General features: G+C 34.2%; 3 protein-coding genes across 6 annotated transcripts in view; 2 read left to right on the top strand and 1 right to left on the bottom strand.

The window, feature by feature from the left end:
* LOC108689929 overlaps positions 1-6,102 on the top strand; it is a 7,618-nt gene extending 1,516 nt beyond the window's left edge. The window contains exons 3-17 of the mRNA XM_018196913.1: positions 1-112; positions 242-340; positions 440-553; positions 625-1,014; positions 1,663-1,947; positions 2,045-2,278; positions 2,353-2,482; positions 2,539-2,694; positions 2,784-3,213; positions 4,129-4,257; positions 4,464-4,712; positions 4,803-4,977; positions 5,063-5,266; positions 5,352-5,471; positions 5,561-6,102. The exon at positions 1-112 is cut by the window's left edge and continues 12 nt beyond it. Coding sequence (XP_018052402.1) covers positions 1-112; positions 242-340; positions 440-553; positions 625-1,014; positions 1,663-1,947; positions 2,045-2,278; positions 2,353-2,482; positions 2,539-2,694; positions 2,784-3,213; positions 4,129-4,257; positions 4,464-4,712; positions 4,803-4,977; positions 5,063-5,266; positions 5,352-5,471; positions 5,561-5,719 — 2,986 coding nt within the window. The 3' untranslated portion in view covers positions 5,720-6,102. The remainder of the gene's footprint in view (positions 113-241; positions 341-439; positions 554-624; positions 1,015-1,662; positions 1,948-2,044; positions 2,279-2,352; positions 2,483-2,538; positions 2,695-2,783; positions 3,214-4,128; positions 4,258-4,463; positions 4,713-4,802; positions 4,978-5,062; positions 5,267-5,351; positions 5,472-5,560) is intronic.
* Positions 6,103-7,879: 1,777 nt separating this feature from the next.
* Positions 7,880-9,934, top strand: LOC108689914 (probable asparagine--tRNA ligase, mitochondrial). Its single transcript, XM_018196872.1, has 4 exons — positions 7,880-8,064; positions 8,444-9,018; positions 9,124-9,571; positions 9,674-9,934. Exons 1-4 carry the CDS (start codon positions 7,936-7,938, stop codon positions 9,932-9,934), a joined length of 1,413 nt encoding a protein of 470 aa, XP_018052361.1. The 5' UTR covers positions 7,880-7,935.
* Positions 9,935-11,882: 1,948 nt separating this feature from the next.
* Positions 11,883-25,424, bottom strand: LOC108689928. 4 transcript variants are annotated; one of them, XM_018196910.1, is made up of 17 exons: positions 25,164-25,424; positions 23,477-23,706; positions 21,302-21,427; positions 20,467-20,652; positions 20,162-20,386; positions 19,933-20,037; positions 18,550-19,756; positions 17,955-18,066; positions 16,496-17,857; positions 15,850-16,092; positions 15,395-15,747; positions 15,009-15,261; positions 14,679-14,905; positions 14,199-14,440; positions 14,031-14,045; positions 12,759-13,275; positions 11,883-12,437 (listed from the first exon to the last, which is right to left on the bottom strand). In XM_018196910.1, exons 2-17 carry the CDS (start codon positions 23,642-23,644, stop codon positions 12,097-12,099), a joined length of 5,682 nt encoding a protein of 1,893 aa, XP_018052399.1. In that variant the 5' UTR covers positions 23,645-23,706; positions 25,164-25,424; the 3' UTR covers positions 11,883-12,096. The 4 variants fall into 4 exon arrangements, with proteins under 4 accessions (XP_018052399.1, XP_018052400.1, XP_018052398.1 ...); XM_018196911.1 differs by lacking the exon at positions 25,164-25,424 and adding an exon at positions 25,013-25,135 and having other exon boundaries at positions 17,955-18,063; XM_018196909.1 differs by lacking the exon at positions 25,164-25,424 and adding an exon at positions 25,013-25,135.
* Positions 25,425-25,918: the final 494 nt, after the last annotated feature.

A 25,918-nucleotide genomic window follows, 5' to 3' on the forward strand; every position in this document is an offset into this window, starting at 1 on the left:
CTACAGTATAGAAGACTTTACACCTTGGATAAAAATGATACCATTTACTGATCCCAGAACTCAATCACCATCACAATTACAAGGAACAAAGCCCTCCAACGTGAATAAGATGGTACTGTTATATTCATTGTATCTGAATATTTCTACTCCTTAATTATAGTTTCTAATTAATTTCTAATAATTTTAGTTTGATTGTAATTACATAATTTTTTATAATTATAAATGTTTTATTATTTTGAAGCCCGAGAGAAGTCAAGTAGAAAGTCGTTTAAATCAGATCAGAGATTATATCAGAGTCACTGCAACAATGATAGATTCTCTTGATCAATCCTCTGATCCTGTGAGTATTATTCATATCACAATAATATAGCAAATATTTTATATAGAAATTTGTGTTTAAATTATTTTTCTATATAATAATCCATATTATATCTTATAGCGAGCACAAGCTCAGAGCGAAAAATTAAGTAGAATGGTGGACGATCTTCACGACAGTGAGACAAAACTCTCCAAATTATTAGAGCAGTATCATAACAATGGAATCTCTGACGAGGTTACTAGCCTTTAATGTTTTATCGAGACATAGATTGATTTTGTGAAATATCTTATTTTATGCACATGCAGAATGGCGAAAGAGAAGACATAGATGAATGCGGCGATGCTAGCAGAGAGATGCAATTACGAAGAAATATGGAAGAATATCAAAACAAACTCGCGCAGTTGCAAGAGCAGCAAGCCAGCTTAGCGGATATGCAGATGTGTGTCAGAGAAAGATTGAACAAGGCCCGTCAAGCGCAGCAAGTGCTTTTGCAACGAGAGAATCAAAGTACGCCTAATTCTACTACCTGGGAAGACAACCGTGCATCCCTGCCGAGTCCTGCTAATGTCGAGCAACTTGAGTCGGAAACGGCGGCATTGAGAGGCAAACTGGCACAGCTACAGACCAAGAAGAAACAAATGGATCACCTTGTAGCGGAATTACAAGCCATAGAGACGTCCGATAGAGGCAGTTGTGTTAGTTTTAATTTTCGTACAATACGTATTCACAACATACACACTTTGCACAAATATGAAATTCATTCCATAATAATATTTTGTATATGTATAATATCATATCCACTTTTATTTTTTATAATGTTTATAACTAACTGTACCCCTAACTGTTTAAAGGAAAAGGTATATTGATGTCTGTCACTCGTATAATTTTTTCAATTTATTAATGATTCTGCGTGACACGACAGTGAATATTTTAAAAACATTTTATCATTACTGAATACTTTTTTTATTTTATCGTTGCTTATCATGACTTTACTCATGGTAAAAACTCATGGTCAAAGTCGCGTATATATCCAGTGAATAATACCAACCGTGAATGTTCGAACATTTGTGTTTGTGTTTGTGAACAGCTTATCTTTTTTCTTGATTGTACCGAATTCGTATTAGTATTCGATTAGATTCGATGTTCGTAGCAATTAAACTTGTACAACTTTTATTAACAATATAAAATTTTGCATTCACTGTTTGTTTAGTGTTCGTTCGCTAGGTATATACACGGATTAAGATCTCTATTTGTGAGATTTCTTATTATTCTTCTATTTCTTATGATTTCTGTGTGAGTTATATTTGTCATTCGTCTTTATCGCATTTGTGTTAATTGTTCAGAGTTCAGAAGGTTCGAGAAATACAATAAAGGATAAAACCGCGGAATTGGAAGCGATGAAAGCACAACTTGCACATGTAAAGGCTTTAATGGAGGAAAATAATGGTACGAAAATTCGCGATTCTATTGACTTTTCTTCCGAACCCGAACAAGATATTGATGCGCACGATGAAAGTGCAATGAATGGAATTACCGAGGATATAACAAACATCTCATTTGAAAATCGAAGCAATGATGTCAATCATACAAAACATCGAAGTTTGGAGTCTAACATCTCAGATATACGGGTAATGTCAACAATCTTATAATACTTTAACTTTAATGATGTACTATAGGGTGTATAATGATGTATTATATATGATGTATTCTTTGTTCATTTTTTAGACGCTGACATCAGAACTTAAAGAACAATCAACCTTGCTACAAAGTACACGAGCCAAATTGCAACGCTTAAAACAACCATTATCCACGACTGCTCTTGCTTCTTCGAACTGCCCATTCTCTCGCCCACCTCCAGCACTTATACCTCTAAGTGTAAACGAAAAGAAGCAGAGTTTTAATGCGGAGACTCAGTCTAAGCAAGCGAAAAGACATCAATTTGAAGATATTATAAGAAAGGTTTATAAATTATGTCTTTTAATCTTTCTTGTGAAAATATGTAATTATATATCTCTTTCAAATACTAATACCAGGAACCAACACAGCCTTCCAATATGAATCGGGATGTTCAAGTATTAGATCAAAATAGTCAAAGGAGTTCTGGTTCTCAAGTTAGTCATACCAGCACACCTGCAAATATCTGGCCATCTTCTGCTGCTGCAGGTAAATATTGTTATTACGCGTTATAATGATCAAACAGTTATACATATTTTTAATAGGTGCAGGAGGTTCTAACGAGCAAAGTGTAGACGGCGTATCTACATCAGAAAATTTATTGGATATTGGTCCACCCGCTGCTATCGAGAATGCTGGAGTTGTTGGAAATTTATGGACCTGTCCTATACCACCTCCGTCTATTAATCAAGGACAAACTGGTAAAATATAATCTTAAAGATATTTTACCAGTTTTAATTTTTAAAAATTAAAAAAAAAAGAGAAAAATGGCATATTTCTTTCGTTGTAGCTACGATTGAGTATTATCGGCAATTATTATTGGGTTCGCAAGCTCATCAGTTGCAAATGATGGGTACAACAATGCAACAGTGCTGTCAACTTTTGTGGTCGCAGCAACGTGAATTACAATCCATGCGTGCTGCCATTGCTGAACTACAATTGCGATCACAAAATCAGGCTCCGCAGCGCATCAACAATGCTGAAACTCAGGAGGAACACTCTAATCTAAGCCGTAGCATCCACAATCTTGGTGACACGTTGGATACGACCTTACCTCCCAGTTCATCCTTACCGAATCTCGTGTCGCTACCTAATTCTTCAGCAGCGTTATCGCATACTCCAATAGTTAGCTCTAACTTACAGCAACAACAGCAGCAGCAATTGAACAATCAAGTACCTCCTGGTAATAGAGCAAACAACTACTGGGATAATTTTCGAAGGTAAAGAGATTGAATTTGACGAATATGTGTCTCGTTAGTTTTAATTTATAAATTCATTTCATTTATTTGCGCATTATAAAACGATAGATTTGTGAGAAAGACATTTCATTGCGTATTTATTCTTTCATAATTTTATTTCAGAGATTTTTTTTTTCTAAAAAATGTATTTATTATCTGATTAAATCTGAATAAATCTGATTTCCAACATGATTGTTGTAATAGAGGAAGACATAAATACGGAATATTAATAAAATTTTAATAATATTATATTTTATATTATTAATAATATTATTATTTATTATTGTAATAGTTTGTATTAATTATATTATTAGAAAATTTCTAATTATTATTCCGTATTTTTTCTGTACTTATTTCATACTTATATATTTGTCCATAATATTTCATAATTATCAGATTGCATTCGTTTTTCATTTTTCTGTAAATCTAATGTATCATGTTTCATTTAGTAATAAACATCACAATCTACCTTTGCAACATTTTCTGTCTTATACTTCTTACTTATCATTACCCTTGTTTAAGATTGTATTAAGCACGTATGTAGCCTATATTATAATTTCAATTACATAATCCGATGGTTAATACGAACAAAAATAAGTAAGGAAAACAATCATTGGAAGGTAATACATAGGTATGTAAATGGATTTTATGAGATTGGATAGGTATCATCAATATATAAATTTTTCAATGACTAATGTTAATGCATGACAATGAATGTCTTAACACAGAAATTTCTTGCCATTTAACTACAGTTTCAAATAAAATTCTTTTCCATTTTAAAGTCGTTTTGTAAACTTTTTGATTGGTAATTGATTTTGATATGGTCTGTGAATTTTTGCATAAAATATATATGCTACATATTGTCTTAATATTACATATATGTTTTTCGACTTCTAGTTATTCCCGACAAAATCTGCTCTCAGGAAATGTGAAGACAATGACCGATTCTCCAATGGCTGTAGCAAATTCAACGTGTTCCGCAAACACAACTAATACTAGTGGAAGCAGCGTTAACAGTTCATTAATGTATGCAATATAAAATTAATTAATCTTCTAATCGTGTTTAGAGTTTAATATAATATACCGCAAAATTGATATTTTTATTGACAATATTATCGTTATCGAGAATTTCTTAAAAAGTTCAGGTTTAAAAAGACCCGAACACGATTAGAAGATTAAATTGATAATTGGAGCACTCTTTATGTAACATTTTATTTACGTTTTGATTTTAGAAAAGAGCGGAATCGAGAGCAAGGATCTGATAATTTATCTCTACCATTAACTGGCGCAGAGACGCAATATTCATTGAATCTACAATTACCATCAAATTTACAACAACACGACAGAGAAAACACTATTATTCGTAGTAATATCATAACAAACGAAATGTCTCAACAAGTTGATAATCTTTGGGAGGAAACTCATAGTTCTTTCCGATTTCCGTCTGCAACGAACGATGATAATCTTTTTAATAATTTAAGGTTTGAATCTTCTTCGAAATTTATCAAATATAGTTGTCATATATTAACTTTTTATATAAATTTGTTTTTTATTTTATGAACAATGAACAGCTCAGAGTTGAAAGAGGCAATCAATTCGCTCATCGCAGTAAATAAGAGGCGACCCGATTATTTAATAATTATTTTGAGAGAGATTAAAGCCATTAGCGAGGACCACCGATTGCGATCTCATTTGTTAAGATCATTACGCGCTTTACAAGACAAGCAAACATTAAATAATCCATTGGTCAGTTTACATAATTTGCACATGTACGATATGTATCATTTTGTATATTGAAAATTCTGTAACTATCAATTAACATTCTTTGCAGAATGAAGCACCTGACTTAACTCCAAGCGAAAGTTACCAATCTAGCGACGAAGATTCGGATGCAGATTTTGCTTTGGAAAATGCATCTATGATCGATCATTCGGCTATGCTCAAAATGGTTGTGATGTCTCAGATGTCTCATATAGATACTGCCTCATCTCCAGTTTCGTCTCAAATACCATTAATAGAACATTTGGAAATAACGGTAAATAATAATATCAAAAAGGTACAGAGTATATTATAATACGCGAGAAATTATTTACTTAAATTATAATTTCTAATATTTTTAGGGAACATCTCTAGTTGAATGTGCAAGTGCGGTTCCTTCTACTTCTAACACTAAATCCGGTTATAACGAAGACTTAGCGGAAGCCGATCAATCAAGACCTGAATCTTCAGGAAATCAAAAAGTATATCCTTTTTTTTTTCACTTAAATTTCTCTCGAAGCTAAATGAGTGACTCACAGATCGATATTAAATATGTTGTATGTTATTTCAGCTTCCTATTAGCGATATAAATAACGATGAAGGGCAAGAAGAAGCAGCATCTTATCCAATTACTACTGAGGCAGCTACTTCTGACCTCGAAAGTCTAGCTGCCAAAACTGAAGATGAAAGAGCAGAAGACACTATCGACAATTTTTTTAGATTGCATTAAAAGATTATTATTAGATTGCTTTCGTTAATCACGATGTGATAAAATGCTATTTACACCTATTTTAAATGTCAAAGGAAAGTAGAGATGTACTGTCTTTGATAAGATATTAATTTACTACTGCTTCCGTTTACAAAAATATTGATTAATAAAGTCTGATATAGTAAAAGCTGTTAAAAACTAAAAAATCTTAGGCCGAATTATTAATAAGGCTCAGTTCCACAACTCACGGTTACTCTTAATCGAGATTCAACTTATTCATTGTCCCTTTCCAATTCTAGAATTGAAAAGAGATGAGAAACATGTTGAATCTTAAAAGTTGATCGTAAGTTATGCAACTGAGCCTTACTACTATCTGCTTATCAAGATCAAAAGAGTATACAAGATAGACATAATAAAAATAAATTTATATTATACAAATCTATATTACATCAATATACATAAATATAGAAGATACGTACAATTCTCAAAAAATATGAATTTGATTGATTGGATACAAATGATGTAAAAATTGGTACTTGAATGAAAGCTTTAGAGTTATTCATTCCCTAAACATTATGAAAACGTATTTTTTCTCTAAAATACAAATGGTTTGTGCGTTTCATTTGCGATGAAATTTAATGAAATGGAAATTTAATGAAACTTATATTAATAGCACGAATGATTGAATGATTTATTATATTCCGAATTTGGTATTAAATAGACTCGTATTCTGACTCATATTGAACTAAACGGACTCTTATTCTGAAATTGGAATTAAAAAAGTATGTATTATTATATATTCTGTATTATTATGAATTCAAAATTGAAAAAATTCCGTATTTTAAATAAAAAAAGATTGTTTTGAACTTAGTGGAATAAACAGATTCCCTAGGTTTTATATTTGTTTAACTAAACAGAATCTATCAAATCTAAACTAGATTTAGCTGAGATGTAGATGCGATAAAATGGAATACGAGAGAAGTCTATTTTTTCCCAATTTCAAAATATGGAACTTATCTATGCTTGTCCCTAACTCTCATAAATATAGCTACGTCCATAAATTTCTGAAATGAAATTTTATAATTTTTTTAAATTTTAAAATAGATTTTAAGATTAAAAAACACTAAATAATTTAAACTTATATACAATATTCCGCTATATTCAAGATATGGCATATGAATAATATTGTAATAACTTCTCATAATTTAGATATTTATCATTAAATTAGATGCTTTCGGAATTATATTATTTTATCATTCTTTCATCAGCATTTATTGTATATTCCTTATTGTAAAACTAATACTGTAAGAAGTAATTTTTTCTTATTCGAGAAATATCTAAACAAAATAAATTTTTAATATCTATTATTTTTAATAAATATTCAAAATTTATTTATAAAAAAGAAAGGGGAAAGAGAAAGAAATCGCTATATAAAGAAATCAAATTTATCGTTTTGATTATTCTGCTTACTTTAAAAGTACTATCCAAAATAATAGCTGTCCCAAGATCTTTTATACTCAAATTAAAGCTGACATCTTTAGCTGTTATCTTAAAGTTGATATTTCACAACATGAATTAATTAGAGGCTTTCTACACTTTCTACAATAAGCCATAAAAGTAAGAATAAATCAGAAGAAAGATTGAAATTAGCCAATCATCATCGATTATTCTTCTTCGATAGCTATGATTGGTCTATTAAGTCTATTTCTATCTTCTGATTTATCATTAATGGCTTATTCGCTTATTATATAAAGCCTCTAATGCATTGCGAGGTAGATGTAGAAGTATTTACCATAGACAAAGTCCCACGAAAGTTTGATCGATTAATTATTCCATTGGAACCGACCAATATTTATCGTTAAGTAAAATTGACCAATCATAGCTGACATTTAATTAATCCATCAAACTAATCGGAGATGGTGAAATCGGGCTTTGGCCTTGACAACTGATTAAAGATATAATATTGAAGAATAAACAATTTAAATTATATTAATCAAATTAAATTAAATTAAATAATACAAATGCGGATTTGGCTGTCGTTTGTCTCATCTAGAATAGGTCGAATCACGCATTGTTCTCATTCTCTTGGGATGTAGCGGCAATAAAGATGCGGCATTATTCACCTCGCTCGTTCCACTCGCGTGCAATCCTGACATACGACGACTCCATTTTGAACTTTCTTGTGCAAGTAGGCATTTTTTCTGAGGATATACAATTGTTGGAAGCCGTCCTCGGAAATGCTCTCGAGGTATATTGGGAGGCTGCACCCGCTTAAGACAGACATCGTCAAGTGTGGTGCACACAAATGCTCGTCAATTTTAGATACAACGTCGAAAGAGGCAATTGGGAAGCCTGCTAAAGTACAGGTTAGACGTGCTCTATTACGCGACTTTTTCATTTTTACATCGCGGAACACGAAAACCCTTCAAGGGACGTCCGAGAGATATCTGGAAAGCTCTCGCTTCGTGCCTTATGGAGTCCCAGTCGTTCCTTTTATATGTCTGCGATATTTCAAATGATATTGCATAATTAATAGAAAAGGAAAGGGATTGCTGTTCTTTATGGTCATCCCATTCATTGATTTGCCAAATATAATAAAATCTTGAGTCGTGTTGAAATGATAAATGTTGGTTCGCGACGACGCTTATGTTGTCGCGTCTACAACTCGCAAATTTTATAATAGAAACCAACTGGTTTCATCTTGTTTATACTCACAGATGTGTATTCATCTCTCTCCATACTTAGGGATGGGTACGTGCACTGCGAAAGATGAAGGATACAATCTTTGTTGACATTTCCGATGGATCGACGTGCGAAATGTTACAAGTTGTTGTACCAAAAATGATTAAACCTGACGATTTGCATTACGGGAGTAGCATCAGTGTGAAAGGAGAGCTGTTCCTGGCTCCCAACGGTAAGACTGAGCTACGCGCGACCGAAATACATGTGATCGGCGCGTGCAATGTCTTTGAGGACGGGTATCCTTTCGCACCGAGAAAGATATATGATCCGGATTATATCAGACAGTATTTACATTTGAGACCGAGAACGCGAAGCTTCTCTACCTTATTAAGATTACGCGATCTTGCCACTACAATGATCACTGATCATTTGAGAGATAGGGGGTTTCTTAGTGTACACACACCGATGTTGACGTCCAACGATTGTGAAGGCGCGGGTGAGGTGTTTCTCGTCAAACCACAATCTAAAAAGATTCTAAAAAATATGAAGAAGGAAGGTCAATCAGAAGATGAGATTTATTTTGACACCACTGCCTTCCTCGCTGTCTCTGGACAGTTGCATTTGGAGGCAGTAGCAAGGTGATTTAAATTCTTTGCTGAACATTGTCAATGATGTATTTATCATATCTATTTTTCAATCGTCGCTAAATTATAGGATGCAATGTATTGTTAGAACTTTTTCAGAGCTCTCACAAAAGTGTACACTTTTGGACCTACATTCAGGGCGGAAAATTCAAAATCGAGATTGCATTTATCAGAGTTTTATATGTTAGAGGTGGAGATAGCGTTTATTACACGGATCGAAGAATTGATGGAGGAAGTTGAACTTTTAGTAAAACAGGTTATCGAGCGAATAATTGAAAAAGGAGCCTCAGATTTACATTCAATCAATGCTCTAGAACCACAATGGTTGAACAAAACATTTGTACGTTTAACGTACGAAGATGCTTTCAATGTGTTAAATAATCACGCAAATAGATTGCAACAACCTATAAAGTATGGAGAAGCATTGTCGAAAGAGCACGAATTGTTTTTAGTTGAGCATAACGACGGAGTGCCAGTGTTCGTTATTAACTGGCCAAAAGTTATTAAGCCATTTTATATGAAAGAGTGCATAGATGATGTATCTAAGGTAAGTCAGTAACAAATAATGTGTAATTTTTAAAAATCATTTTTTCTGAATAAATGTCTTATAATACTTTTATCTATTTTGCATCTTTTTTTTTCTTATAAGGTAGCAGCACTGGACTTATTAGTACCAGATGTGGGAGAATTGGTAGGAGGTAGTATGCGTGAGGATAATTATGAAAAATTAGAGTTGAAGCTGCCTCCCACAGGGAATCTCTCGTGGTATTTAGATTTACGTAAATATGGAAATGTGCCAACAGGTGGTTTTGGATTAGGCTTTGACAGATTTTTGCAATGCGTCTTGGGAATTAGCAATATCAAGGACACTGTGCCTTTCCCCAGATGGCCGCACAATTGCAATTTATGAATAAAGTTTTCAGGGTTGTTGTATTACTTAATTTATCCTCCCAATTTTTTTTTGTTTGCGAGAGGAAGAGAAAAATCTTCGCAAAGCCCGTCATCCGGGATGCTCCCAAAGGGAGAATCTAGCCGGATGACGGGAAGACGCCCAGAGGCCGGTCCTCTGGGTGTGCGGGATTCGATGGGTCCGCGTCCTTCCCATAGGAAACGACAGCGGGCACCACCGTCTACCTCGTTAAAAAACTTCCCTTGTATCAACACTACCGCAAGACTAATTGGGGAGCACCCCAGGACCGCCTACCCAGCATTTCATCAGATGCTCCCATAATTATCTCCCTAACAAAAAATGTGACCATCAATGTAAATTGGCGGTCTTTCAAATGGAAAAACAATGCCGTACAGAAGTTTTTTTTTTATGTTATTACACATGCGCAGGTTTCTTAAATGATGGATGTAGTGATTGGAGAGTTAAAATACTATGACACACAAAAAAAACTTAAATAATAAGCATTCAATCTAATCAATATTTTGTATTTATTACAATTTATTGCTTTATGACTTATTCACTTACTCTGTCTTATTACTTAAGTTTTTTTGTCTATCATAGTCTTTTATTTTTTTATAATGAAATTTTATACACAGTAATTCCATTTTAAGTGCAGTTTATTGAATATTGAAAGATACAACAAAATAATCGCAATAAGTTTACATAGCGATTCCATTTTATTGAATATTGAAAGATACAATGAAATAATCGCAATAAGTTTACGCAATGATACCATTTTAAATGCAGTTTATTGAATATTGAGAGATACAACGAAATAATCGCAATAAGTTTACGCAGTGATTCCATTTTGAACGCAGTTTATTGAATATTGAGACATCACAAGAACAAAAATATAAATTTTTTTTTATCAATGTCTTTATTGTTTCAAGTGTTCCTAGCTTATGAAATTCAAGTTCTAAGCAGCTTCAAAGTTATAAAAGGATATAATAGAAAGGATAATTAAAAAGAGAGAAAAGTCAAGCCTGTAATAAACAAGTCTTCTTTTATACAACAAAATAATGCATATCTAATAGCAGTAATAATCCTCATTGATTTTATCGTCGTCATTGTTTTTCTGTTGATAGTTATGTACATTACAAGTAGATGATTCGTATCACATAATTTGTACACCTTGAAATGACTCGCCCTATGCCCTCTCTCCCTCCTCCCTCCCAGCAAACTTATTTTGAAGGATCTGCAGCATTTTATGTACAAGTATGAGTACTTAATATTACAGGTGAGTGTAAATCACCATCAAGCCTAGGATGTGATCCATTTAACGCTGCAAATATTTCGTTAACTAATCAGAAAAAAAATTTTATCAATAAAAGAATGCTTCAAAGCATTTGCAACGTGAAGTGGCTCGCACCCTTATATAAGCACGAACAGTACTTGAAGGTTAATGATATAATACATCATCAAACTTAAGCAAGTACCGTTAGGATATTCGAAGTTTTCAGTTTTGAGTATATAAATCATAAGTAAATCCGTCGTTTTTCTATCACAAAGCAATGTCGACAAATAATACATTCTCTCTCGCGCAGGAATGCCTACTACATACTTTTCAAATACATAAAATATATGTACAACTTACGTTTTCTTCGCGCTCTCTTTTTGTGTTCATTGAGATGTTGACATTTAAACATATTTACACGCTTGCACACAATTCACACACATTTTTTTTTAACTTGGACGACGTGATTTAATCAAATGTAAAGATTTAGTTCTCGTGCTTTCGAATGAATCGTGTATATGCAAGTTTTACAAAGTAAATTTAAATTCATTTACTTAATTTACTTGAAATTAATCTAAATTTACTAATTTATATAAATTTATATAAATTTACTAATTTATATAAATTTATCTAAATGATATAATGAACAAAATATTCTAAAGTCGAGCAGCATATACACGAATAGCATTGAATGTAAATAAGGAAACATTCTACTACTTCATTTTTCTACAAGAGTCACGTTATCACGTCGTACAAGCTGTACAAAATTATAATGTACAAGATGTAAATGTAAGCTAAGAAATAGATTGTATTCTGTCTAAACGTAAATCTAGCACTTTATACATTTGTATCGCAAAGTGAATAGTTTCTAACTTTGTACACAGGATATTTACATAATAGAACAAAGTCCTGATAATTCTTGCCCTTTTTCTACAGGAGGTAAAATCGATAGTTTCCTACCCAGTAGACTTGGCTTAATAGAAGCTGCCACTAATGGCTGTTCTGTCTTTTCCTCTGCTGATGTCTCAACTGCTACTTTCTCCTTCTCTTTATTTTCCTCTGGCTCTTTGTTAATGTTCAACGGCTTAGTAATGTTAATCTTAATTCGCGATGGAGCCGCGGGAATAGCTGGTGGTGTGGAGTCCAATTCCACGTTTCCGTCGATGGAACTTTTCACTGCGGCATATGTTGTATCGACTGTGCTCGATTCATTTACAATTTGTTCGGGATCTGAGGAAAAATTTAGAATAATATAAAAGTCGGCCGAGGCAATATTTTTCGCAATAAATTTATTACAGTTTTTTAAATTTGGGAAATTTGAAGGGGGGATTATTAATATTTCAGATTGATTGCGTTGAAAGTCCCGACAACCATATCGGTATGCAATTATCATTTCTGAAATTAATTCATTTATATGAATATATATAATAGTTCAATATCTTAATAGTCAGATCGTAGTGGCGTTTTGTATTTAAAATAATATAAAAATAATATAAAAATCTTTATAAGAAATAAGAAAAGATTGTTATAATTTAAAGCGGATATACATACCTGGTTCAAGTTCCATAGGTTCCTCTTTGATTTCCACGTTGGCGAAATCAAACACTTCGCTATCGATTTGTTCATCAACATCATCTAGTGGTTCCTCTTTAATTTTAATATTCTCAAAAGGTATTGTTACACCTTCGCCCGGAGATTCGTCTTCTTTATTTACCGTAGGCGCGTCTTGCTCGGCGCTTTCTAAGACAGCTTCTGTACTCTCTTCGTTGACATTTTCTACATTTTCTGTTTTCTCCTCCGAATCATCCTGCAGAATTTCGGAATTTTCTGCATCAACAGACTCTTCTTTTTTCTCTGATGCAACAATAGAGTCCAAAAGTTGCTGCATATTCACTTCTACTTGATTCAAATTCTCCGTAGACTCGAGTTGTTCTTTTTTCGATATTTCTATGTCGGACTCTTCCTGCTTAGTTTCGTCTACGGGCATTTCTTCAGAACATTCTATTTTATTTTCTTCCATTTCTGAAACGGTCTCTTCAAGCGCCAAAGCTGACTTCTCTAATGCTCTCTAAAGTTTCAACAAGATCAAGATTATTAAATTGAATGAGAAACAATGTGAATAAATACATAAATACAATTATAAGTTTATATCAAAATTAATTATATAGTATAGATGCGAACATACGTGATATGCGAATAGTGAGATAGTGAGAACATTACATGATAACATATGTGTATAAATAAAAAAGATTGTGAAAAATGTTCAACTTTTTTAAATGCATGTTGTTAAAAAAATAAATGATTTCGCCTATAATTCGGTTTTAAGGAGATTCTCCAATTTAAATAAGTAAAAGGGAATTATGAATCTTTTAACACAGGAGGTTTTAATCATTGCTGTCTTTTAAAGAATAATAAATAAAATGTAAAGTAATTTGAAACAAAAAATAATTGGTAGTTCGAAGGAAATACTGATTTTTCGTGACATCGATTAAACGATCATGCAACATATAACTTCAGCTGAATAATTTATGAACATTTTACATTCTTATTTTTCTATAAAAATAAGATTTAAGAAAATTATTTAAAGAAAACTGTACGGTCAAAAAATTTGAAAAGACTCAGGAACCTACATATATTTTAATCATAAACTCATTCTCAAAATTTGATTAAGTTTTTATATTAATGAAAAGAGTGAAAAACCCCCTTAAATAATTCTATATAAACGGAAAAATATTGCGTATAAATAGCAGTACTTATTCTATTACTAGAGCAATAAAGCTTAAAAATATGATATGAATACGAGTCATATTGAGAATCACGTACCGCTGAACTTTTTTCCTATTTTTTTTTTGTAAGAATGCAAGAAACGGTAGTTATGTTAATGAAATATAATATTGACATATAATATTGAAATATAATATTAAAATATAATATTGACATATCAATGGACAATATTCAAACTACCAATTAAAATAGAATAGAGACACAAACCTTGTAATCTTCTAAACAAAGTGGATGATAATTCTTGTCCTCATAATTAACTGCTGGTCTCAAATGCCATTCCTCCTTTTCCTCATTATAGAATTGCTCAAATGCGTCATGGCATACTTGGCATCGCGAATCCTCATCGCTGCCAGTTGGTACGCTGGGCTGCAATGTTTCCTGAGGCGAATCATCAGCAGTCATACCTTCCGTTTCTGCTGTTTGTTTCTCAGTCTCGAACCAGCTTTGTGCTGAAAGAGAAATGAAGAATATAAGATAAAGAAGAGACAAGGTGTTATTGTGACGGAGTAATCAAACATGGGAGTGTTTCGATTACTCTTAATATAAAGTTTTATCCAAGCCTTACGCTCCGATATCCTTTTGTTCGTCTGCTAAATATGATCGCCTATAATTCGACTAGCCTGATATTATGTTTGAATTTCAAGAACTCTAAATAATATATACTAAAAGAAAAAAAAATATACAAACCTCTGTCCTCCAAATCTTCGATCTCCTCGAATTGTATCCAATCACTGACGTCATAATACCATGGTCGAGAATGCGCTTTTCTAGCAGAATCACGTTCACGCCTGTTCTGTCTGAAGTGCCAATCCAGATGGTGGCTGTACCGAGTAGCTAACTCAGGTGCGAATCTAGCACCACAAGAACTACATTGCATACCACTGTACAATGCTGTTGAAATTGCTGGTTGTTTACTGTAAGAGAGAATTATTATTTTATACCTGTAGTTTGATTTTGTTTCACCAATATGAAGACTGTGGTATCGATGAGAGGACTATGGTACTAATAATAACTTACATCTTAAGAGTTTCCGGTTTATCGAAGGTGACTGGAGTAATCACAGATTCTTTCTTCTCTTCTTCCTCTTGTTTCTTTTGTTCTGTGAGATTTGGAACAATACCAGTCTCAACCAATCTTTGGAATAATTCGCTCATGTTCAGTGGCAACGTCGGTGCTGGCGGATTTTCTACAGGTTCGGCTTGATACGACAAACCGGATGACGGCGCCATCGCTGATGGCAAAACTGATGATAAGATATCTAATTGCAGGTCTGAAATTATTGATCACAATTTTCATTGGAAGACACGATAGTGTCTCAGTGATAAAAGTGCATGCGCACAATATATAAAATATCACAGAATCATATAATCTAAAAAGTATGTAAAAATATGTTAACTTTTTACCTGGTTTTGAAGTAGAAGTAAAATCTATACCATCTTGCGACGTGGATTCATTTTCTACAGTGGGCAATTGACTTGGCGCAGGAGCAGCGTCTACTTTCGGTTTTTGAGCCAACAAAGGTGCCGGCGGTGGCGGCGATTCGATGGGACCTTCACCTCTCATTCCGGTAATTTTAACATGACCAGCACGCACTCCTCTAGGCAATACCGAAAATCTGATGAAATGCTTCTTGTCTCTAACAATAATAGGTTTAGGTAACCCTCCAAATTCAACTTTAAATGGTCGTCCATTTAGCAGAACTGTCTGCAATGCATCTGTAAATTCCAGAGTATGAGGCTTTCCCTCGATTTCAAATCTGTAAAGAAACAAGGATGATTACAAGAGTGTACATTTATGTTAATTCTCTTCTAATATGTTTAATTTTTCTAATAATTTACGCTGCAGAAAATGTACTTACATCTGTGGTTTTGCGTCTAAAAATACTGGCACCATATTTCGCGCATTGATAATAAGATTAATTTTCGCAACCACGAGATCCGTTCGCTTTACAGTGCCGATTTTGACTTGTGGAGGAGGACCCTCCAACTTTACACTAACTTTCTTGCCGCCGAGTTCGATTGTTATTGGCATACCACCAAAGTAACACTCATACCAGCAATCGTCGATATACAATTCTCGAGTAGGTGCTCCAAGTTTGATTCTGAAAAGATTTGCGATATCAGCATTGCCATCCAATAATCAGATAAAAAATGTGAAAAATGTGAATAAACTGCTTTTTAAAGGAAAAAAATGACAAAAAGTAATCTTTCAGGCATTAAAATATCACCAAAACAATATATAAATATGGCAATTTTTAATGTACAGAATAATTAACATTTAAGCAAACAAATTTATTCTCATTTTCCCTGATTTATCTTTAAATAGCTTAACATATAGCAAATTCTTTTCATATTAGGTTTGAAAGTTTAAGGAAAGAACAAAGGTTTGAATGATAAAATAATATCCCTCTGCAATTTTTTAAAATAATCTGTTATTATCTGACTGTGACATGCATCGGAATACTTAGAATTCACTTCAAACATCTGGATATGATGTGTACTCACCTATGTACTTCTCCTTCATACATAAACTCCTTATATTGGTCATTAAATGCACAAGTTATAGTATCTTTCTCATCAATCAATATTCTTCTTATACCATCCTGAAAACCGATCTCCCGTGGATCATCCCAATTCATGAATACTACACCGGTTTGTCCGTAATAACGAATCTCCCGCGGTATATTGTCAATATTTATAGACTTCATAGTGTCTCTTGCGATGTCAGCCAATAATTTTGAATCCGGCGGTGGCAATTCGCGACTATGCGAGCCGGGATTCTTTGACACTGCGTTATTGTAACTGTGATCATTATCCTCAAGATCATATTTGCTGGATGTGTTCGGTGATACGTTTCTGCCAGATGTTAATGGTGGCATATTTGTCATAAGATTAGGCATTGGTCCGTTATTCATCATCATTGCAGGATGACATCCCATTGGCATAGGAGGATTTGGCATAGGTCCCATTGGTCCCATTGGACCATTCGGCAAAAGATTCGACATGATCGGTCCATTTGGACCCATTGGACTCATCATACCAGGTCCTAAGCGCGGATTAGGGCCCATATTGTGATTAAAACCGCTATGGTACTGATAATCCGGTCGCATTGGCCCGAAGTGTCGCGGATTCTGCCAAGGACCGACAGGTCTCATGTCCGAATTGAAGTGGGCCTGCGGCCCACCGTATGGTGGTCCCGGCGGATGCGCCCAAGGTTGTTGCCACGGCTGATTCTGCCATCTTGGACCATTCGGATTTCGTGGCATTGGATGTTCCTTGTTTCGTATCATTTCTTTATCATTGGACGGGCTGAACGTCGCGGCGCGATCTCCGGGACCAGACATGTCTATATTAATACCCTTTTCCCATATCACTGTGCCAGCCTCTTTCTCCTTACGCTGCGCAGCTCGCAATTTCCGATCTTCACTCATGTGTAACACCTCTTGTATCAAAGTATTGTACTGCATTTTCGTAATCGATCCCTGATTCAACTGTTCGGCAGCTTGCTTCATTATTATCTCAATATTTCTATCGTCATTTCTCTCAGGTTTATCATTCTCTCGGCCTCTGCGTCCTGGTCTGGAATCCTGTTCCTCATTCGATAACGTTCTTCTTCTCTCTTTAGGATCGTCCGGAAGTTTATTATAGAGTCTGAGACGCCCCAACCTATCTCTATTACGATCTCGGTCGCGCTTATCGTCAGTATTATTAACTTGCTTATCTCTATCATTCTTCGTGGGCGTCTTTAACTTCGCCCAACCATCTTTTCCATCCTCTCCGGAAATCACAGGCGGTGGAGGTGTCGGAGGTCGACCAGCATTAGGATGCGTCAAAGTGCGCAAATCCACGTCTTCATTACCAAATAATCTGTAAAATTGAAAGTGTAAATTATAGTATTTTTGCAGAGATTATTGTACACATAAGATTTTAATGTAATTAAATAAATTCAGCTAATGATACATACGCGTCAAACTTTTCAGCCTTAGTTTTCTTCGGTGGGGTCGCCTCGACACATTCCTCACTGCGTCTTTTGTTAGTGTTAACAGGTGGTAATACTCGTAGATCTAAATCTTCTTCTGGAAAAGAATTCAAGATAAGGTAACTTGTGTAAGCAAAATTTATTATGGATTAACTTAATATTACCATTTATCTTTATTATACGTCCCTAATATATATGCATTTCAAAGAAATAGATTTTTGGACAATATTATCTTGAAGAAATGTATGTTAAGAGATCTTACAAAAGTAATTGAAATTATATAATTACAAGTAACAAGAGAAGTTAGTACGATAAGTTGAAAATACTACTTTTTAAAGATATCACCTGTTACGGTCTTGCAATTGCTACCACAGATGAGGCAAATATTGTAGTCACCTTTATGAGAAAATATTCAAGACAGAATTTTTAGCAGTAACTAAAGAAAGCACGCAGGAAAATTGACAGATACTCTTACATGCATAATTGAAAAATAGATGATAGATACTGGATGACAGATATTTATGAATAGTGTTACACGTTGTTACATATAGATATATGTTTCGAAACACTGTTGACTCACTCTTTTCAGATATAGAAACAGCAGCTCCAGGTAGAGATAGTGGTGCCCTGAGATCTTCGTCTTTACTAGAAGATTCCAATGTTGGCTCAGCTGCGATTTGAGTATTTCCAGCATTGACTGGAGAACGTTCCGGACTAAGACTGTCGTCTTTATTTCGTCTTACATAATTTCTCTGTCTAGCGTTCGGTCTGATCTCTTTGAATGCGGGTGGATGAGGAGGAGATACTATTAATGAACCAGATTGCTCCTCCTCAGTAACACCACCGGAATTATTCAAGCTCGAGCTCGATTTCGCGTCGTTACGCCTGGGGATTCTATACGGAGGACTTGGACTACGCTTTCTCGATTTTGTATTCTTCTTACGGCTTTTAGAGGCTTGGAAGGATTGTGGAGAGGTACGTGAGGACGGTGAACTGTCTCCGCTGTCTTTTTCACGAGATTTTGATCTAATCGGACTCGAGTCTCTGTCGACTTTCGGAATCTTATTCGGACATATCTGAGGCTGTTTAGATCGCGACTTATTGCCTAATTTCCTATGCGAAGATTTGGAGGAAGTGGAAGACTTGTCAGCCAAAGAGGAAGAGCTGCGCGAATTTGAGCTCTTTGAATCTTTTGACTTGTTGATGTCACTACCTCCACTTCCTCGATTTCCCATTGATAATACTGAAGACGAGTTATTACTGCAAACCGATAAATTCTGAATGTTCTTGGAGTTGTTACTGTTTAGGTTAGCACTACTATTAATATTTAATCTAGGATCTTTCTTTTGACTTATTCGATGCGAGGTAGCATCTTTATTTATATTACTATTAAAATTTTTATTATTGCTATTATTATCAGAATTATTGTTATTCATAACGTTTAATAACGTTGTATTATCAGGTCCGGCGCCGGGATTGGCCGGAAGCTTGTTGATAGTTACAGCCGATTTCGAAGGTTGTTGTTTTAATTGGTTTGAAGTTACAATTGTATTTGCCACTTGCTGCGTTTGACTTTCGCTTCGCACTTCTTTCGGACTGGTCGTACTCGGTCGTTGTCGTGGATCTGTTGTTGGCACTACCACATCCTGAATAATAGAAGTGGGCTTCAAACGTGGATCTCGCGAGACTGGCTTCGCTGATGCAACTGCTATACTACTGGCTGGTGCAATTCGTGGACCACTGTTTGCTCCTACGTTCTTCAAAAGTGATGCTGCTGCTGCTGGAAACTATAAGCAAATAAAATTGTTATTAGTTATAACATTTAACATTCAGCGTTTAATATAATTAAGTATGAGCAATTATATATGTGGAATAGATGGAATCTTTTTTTTAAATACCTTTTTTTCCAAAATATCCTTTAAACTCTAAACTCTTTAAATTGTATATATGATATCTAACTTACTTGTTTTGCTACTTGTTTTGAAGTTTGATTTGGCACTACAGGTGCGACAGGTTTCGCTTGCGTTGTTGTCTCCGTAGTTGGCACAACATGTGCAGTGGACACAACCTAAAATAACAAGATATTATATCATATAAAATAAATCCGATACAATAAAGCATTAACTGTGAAAAAGAGTCATAAGAGACTCTTAGCTTATATCTATTTTTAGATTGAGTGTATAGACATTTACCATTTCCGTTTTCAAGCTTCCAGCTTGTTTGTCAAGTTGCCTCTGCTGTTGCTCTAAACTTGCTTTAGCTTGCAACAACTCTAACTCGATTTTTTTCTTTTGTAATTCTAACAATTCTCGCTGCTTCTTCAGCAGTTGTTCTCTCATCACTGCTTCTGTTGTTGTTACCGGTTCTCCTGGTGGCAATTTAACGGGCGGAACGATTGATGTTGTGGCTTGCTGAGGCTGAAAAAAATTAACATTTATAATATAGTACGTTGCCTTCGCACATACAATTGCGTATGAAATACATATATAAAACTTACCATTGAAAGAAATCTTGGATTGACATGTATAGATCCTGAAGGAATGCTAGTAGGTGGGGCAGTGATTGGCCATGCAGGATCGATACTTTGCACCCGTACATCTAATGAAAATAACTTATTTGGTGGAAATACATCATTCCACGTTTGCCGCAACTTCCACATGCTAGCTCTTGTATTCTCATCAACCTATTTATGAAAATAACATCAGTATTATATTACATTACATAATTTAAACACAATAAAATTAAAAAAAGTTTAGTATAAAATTAATCTTTTTTAATTTCAAATATCGTCAATCATTTGATATGTTTGATAAAAAATTTTCCTTGTTTTCATCTATTAAATTTATTAAGATTTTTTTTAGAATTTGAGATACACTCTTAGAATATGAGTATATATGTTCTTTTTCTGAAAAAGAGAACCACTACATGAGTATCTATGAAACTTTTTATAGTGGTAAACTGATATTATATCGATCAAACAATTATCTTATGTCATCGTGAAATATAAAATACTGAATACGACTCTACACATGCTATGAAATATGTCTTTCAGAACTCGGTAGTTTGTAATTTTGTCTTATTGTGTGCGTGTAGAAAGCAAAGGTTATTCCCGGTCAGCGACAGATCGTCGATCGCGAGAGAAAGAATCATATTTCCTAATAGTATTCTAGAGATGTTTTTTTGTTACACTAGACTGTATTAAAATAGATTTCCTTTTAGCTTCCGCCAAATCAAACATATCTATTTCGTTTCAAATACAAAGAATGTACATTAGTTTAGCTATGATAAACAAACCTTATATCAGCGATTTTATAAGAACAACAGATATTTACCTTCTCGAACACCCCACAGAATGTGTTTACTATGTTCTGCGTGAAGAGATTCAAATAGTCTCCATTCACATTCTTGACAATTGAGTCGATGAGATAGAGTACCGGTAACTTGATGTCACTTCTCACCTAGTGAAACACAATAATATGCAAAATACGCTACCTCACTACTTACAATTAATAAGGATACTTAAACTATTATATACTTAAACTATTATATATATGTGCGGTTTATAACAATATCTCAATATACATGCACATTCCAGAATCATTGTAATTATCTTCAGCTTCGGGCTTATTTTTTAAATTTGAAGTCCATTTTTCCTTAGAAGAGCTTGATAGGAAGACTAATTATGAAAATACTTAACGTAGAAGTTCGCTACATTAGATTTCGAAAAGGATAATTTCATAAGGGTAACACATAGTAAAATCTTATATTTTTCAATTAATTGCAGATATATTTTATTTATACAGATATTTTAACTGCGGCTAAATTGCCAGTACATTTAATGCTGTAAATAAAAGTAGTGTAACAAGAAACAGCAACCTATCAAATTTCCATTGGGAAAATGAATCCATTATAAATCTGTTAAAAAAATATACAGCTAAGGAAAAATGTAGAAATTTCGGAACGTTTTGCACACGAAAATATATCACCGCGTTGAAAGAAAAGCGACACAACAAGTCAACAATTCGCTTTGAGATAACTTTTGAGATAACAAAACGAAATCTTAAAAACTAATATATTGTTGTTTAAAAATACATTTGTTACATACTGCTTATGTGGAAGTGTCACAACTCTGATAAAGAATGAAACTTATACAACCTTATACTAGGGTTACACTGTGCGAATCTTAAACTCATGACATAGTTTAAAAAAATAAATTAATTGAAAGTATAATGAAAGAAAGTGAAGTTATGCTATTTTAATTAAATTACCATTGTTCCAATTCAGAAATTTTTTAAATGCTCTACTGTGCTAAAGGTTGCTCGTTTTGAGTTGTGTCACTTTTCTATTAACGCAACGATATATCACATATCGACAAACTAGTATCGCATTTTTCGAAAATCAACAAATTAATATATAAATAATAATATGTTCTATTTTATATAATTAACTCTTAAACGCCTTTTCGTTGTGAAATATCCAGCTTTCTTTTTATCCAATTTCTTCGATAATTTTCTCATTGTTTTTTATTAAAAATATATGCACATTTACTTGGTATCATTATATTCCTTGATGTTTAGCGTTTCGACTAAGAAAAAATTGTTTACAATATATCTATTTTTATAAAAGTTATAAAAACCGAATTGGATTGGATATTTGCCATATCCAAGTATGTTATTTCCATATTGTGACGTTTAAGAGTTAAGTGTGTGTTCTTATGAAATAGTAATATTACTTAGGCATTGTATAATCTTAAGCATTTAACAACATGTACATGTGATATGTGATTTATTTATGTATAAAACATGTAAACCAACTGATTGAACATGAACACGTATTTCAAATACCTTGATTAATGAAATATATATTTCGTAGCATATTTGGAATTTAATATAAATACAATATCAAAGTCAATAAGTGTTGATAGTATATTTTATTTGTTACTTTAACACACATAATGTATAATACAACTACTGTAAACCTTGATATAAATATTATTTCTTATATAACGCAGTCTCAAATTATTGCAGTTGTTCATACACATTTTCTGTTTTCCTAACTATTAATTTAATTTATTTTACAAAGAGAAAACAGAAGAGCTTATTGCATATAGAATAGCTATAAAATAGCCAAACAATGCTTTAACAGAAAACCTATTAATTTTATTCTTATTAATTATATACTTTACACATCACAGATTGTTTATAAATATCTTTATAGATAGATTTATAGTTTATAAATATCTTTATAGTGATGCAAAGAAAAAGAGTAAAGACAAATTTACAAGATTGCATGCTATATGTTATGTGACATAGAACTTTTCATTGTGTCAATGGAAAGAAATTTTGCAACTTTATTTTATAAAAATAAAGTAGTTACTGTGAGACGAAAAAAAGTTTGCAATTTTATGCAAGTTATTAATTAATCGCATTAATACGTAATTATTAATTTCGACTAAGATGAATGTATTTTATAAAATATTTTAGATGTAACTATGGTGGATAATTAACCTTTTGTAGATGAGTCTCGACAGCTTGCACTATCGCTGGTGCATGTTCAATATTATCTTCAGCCAGCATAGTGAGCATGTTGATAAGCGGCTTACTGTTAATAGTAAGATCAGACAGAGATGAGATGTACTCATCTGCAACTTCTTTGGATTTTGTCGACGAGAACATGATGCCACTAACGAATAAACACACGACGAAGATCCAAATCAAACCCAGAGCATAAATTTAAACTGTAACATAAAAAAGAAACATATATTTTATAGCAAAACGTTTATCTCTTTAATAAAAGAAAAAAATATATATATATAAAGATTAATTTATGTAAATGAAAAAAGTAATTTATGTATCGGGTAAATACAATAACAATTCTTATAACTTAATCCCTTCTAACAATCCATTAAAAGATAATTATTGCCATCAGAAATTATTTTTTATTGCATATTAAAAAAAAGAAGAGAATATTTTCTGAAATAAAGATTGGATATTTTATAACACAAATTGTATGATTCATTAAGTGATGCAAATTAAAATACATAAACAAAAAAAGTTTCTAACAATCTTTGACTCCAGATGGTCTTTTAATACTTCAATATTACTCGCAATAATAGGTATTACATCATCTCAATATTTCGTAGAAATCTGCATGTTTTTCTAGAAAATTTGTAAAACATGCATGGCACAAGTCTCAACTTAAACCCACGATGCTGCAGGATGCACTATCAACAGGATTCAGAAGCCGTATGATTTCGACATACCATAACCCGAAGGATTGCGTCGCGTGTCTCTCCTACTAATAATATACTTCCAAATGCATTTTAATATTTGCACACAAATTATCACTGAGAGGGGAATTCCCGAAAGTATCAAAAACGGAATTCTCGAAGAATGATTCACCGAGAGAAAAAGAAAAGCAAGACCGTGTTTGCAACACGATATCACAATCGAGCGACGGCGAGGCTTTTTACGTTGCTGTTCGAGAAGGAAAGCATGTTTCTTGCGGTCGTACCGAGACGAAATCTAGGACGCGAAAGCGAGGCGAAACGAGACGAGGCAAGGCGATGCATCGCGAGGCTCCGTTACGCGTCTCCGATTCTCCTTAGCCGAGGATGCGAATGGAATCCAGTCGTCTAGGAACCCGGATGCCGTTTTCGAGACTCCGACGGGAACTCTGTTCGCGACGTGATCGTTTACGTAATATCATCCGCGGCTCTAGACGAAGGTCGTCGGCCACGTCTGTACGCGGAGAAACACTTTATCGATTTCACTCTCGCGGTCTCTCTCTCTCGCGCTCGCTCTCGCTCGCACCCGCGATCGAAGCAGCCGCCTCTGTATGCAGGAAGATGAATCCACTGCGCGTCCCGGACGCGATCTCCGACGTCATCCATTACGCATCAGGATCCGCGTGCCAAAGTGCGGTCAAGAGGCGACGTCCAGCTCGCATCTGGAGTCGCCGTCTCATCTTTGCCACCCGTTTCCTCGAGATTCGCCGTTGAACGCCATTTATTTTCTATTGCCAATCATCCGATGATTAATTACCTTCTTTAGCGCATTGCGCGACGTAAGCAGGCATAATCCCGTACGATGGACGCCCGTACTCTCGACGGGATCCTCGAAAAAGCCACGCGCGTTGCACTACACTACTGCTTACGCGAACAGGATCTCCACGCAAAATGGCTGCCGTACATACCTCCGTTTTATCTGCCGATGGAATAGCGCTCGATATAACGCTGTCTCCTATTGGGCGTCCGCCACTGCACGGTCGGTTGCTCTCCACTTGGAAAATCCAATCAAATCCAATTATCAAGCCTTATCACAGGTCATGATGTCGCTATGGTCGCTCTTACACGGAATACACGGGATAAACTCGACTGAAGTTGTCTACGAAGCTGTACAATCGTCTACAATCCACAATCGTCCACAGTTAACACTACGATGTGAACGCCTTGAAGTTCGCTGAAGAACTGAAGAGTTCGTCGTTGCGGCAGCACTGTGCAAGTATAACGTAATGTAGACGCTAGCCAATCAGCGCTTTGCTTTCCACTGGAACAATAGATTGGCCTTATGGAGGGAAATGCAGTAGAAGGATCTTAAATTTCTGTGGATTGTTGCGTCGCATGCTCTTTCTTCCTCTAATCATAGCTCTTTCTCTCTCAAACGCGCTCGTAGAGTGAATAGGAGCTGGTAGAACATATTGAACTATTGTTAGACTTGGTATGCTATGCGAAAAAGAGTGCCTCAGATATTTGTCTGCGGATTTTCTTTTTCTCAAATCATAAAAAGATTTATGGTATTTGGTAAAAATGTTTTTTTTTAGATTTATGATCTATTTAGAAGATCCGACATTTTAACAGATTTATGTGTTTGAGGAGTTTAAACTGTGCGCACAATGAAACACGCTCAAAATAGTAATATTTAGAATATCGTAACTCGATGAAAAATTAT

Source organism: Atta colombica, unplaced genomic scaffold, assembly GCF_001594045.1.
Source record: "Atta colombica isolate Treedump-2 unplaced genomic scaffold, Acol1.0 scaffold281, whole genome shotgun sequence".
In the NCBI taxonomy this organism is placed as follows: domain Eukaryota; kingdom Metazoa; phylum Arthropoda; class Insecta; order Hymenoptera; family Formicidae; genus Atta; species Atta colombica.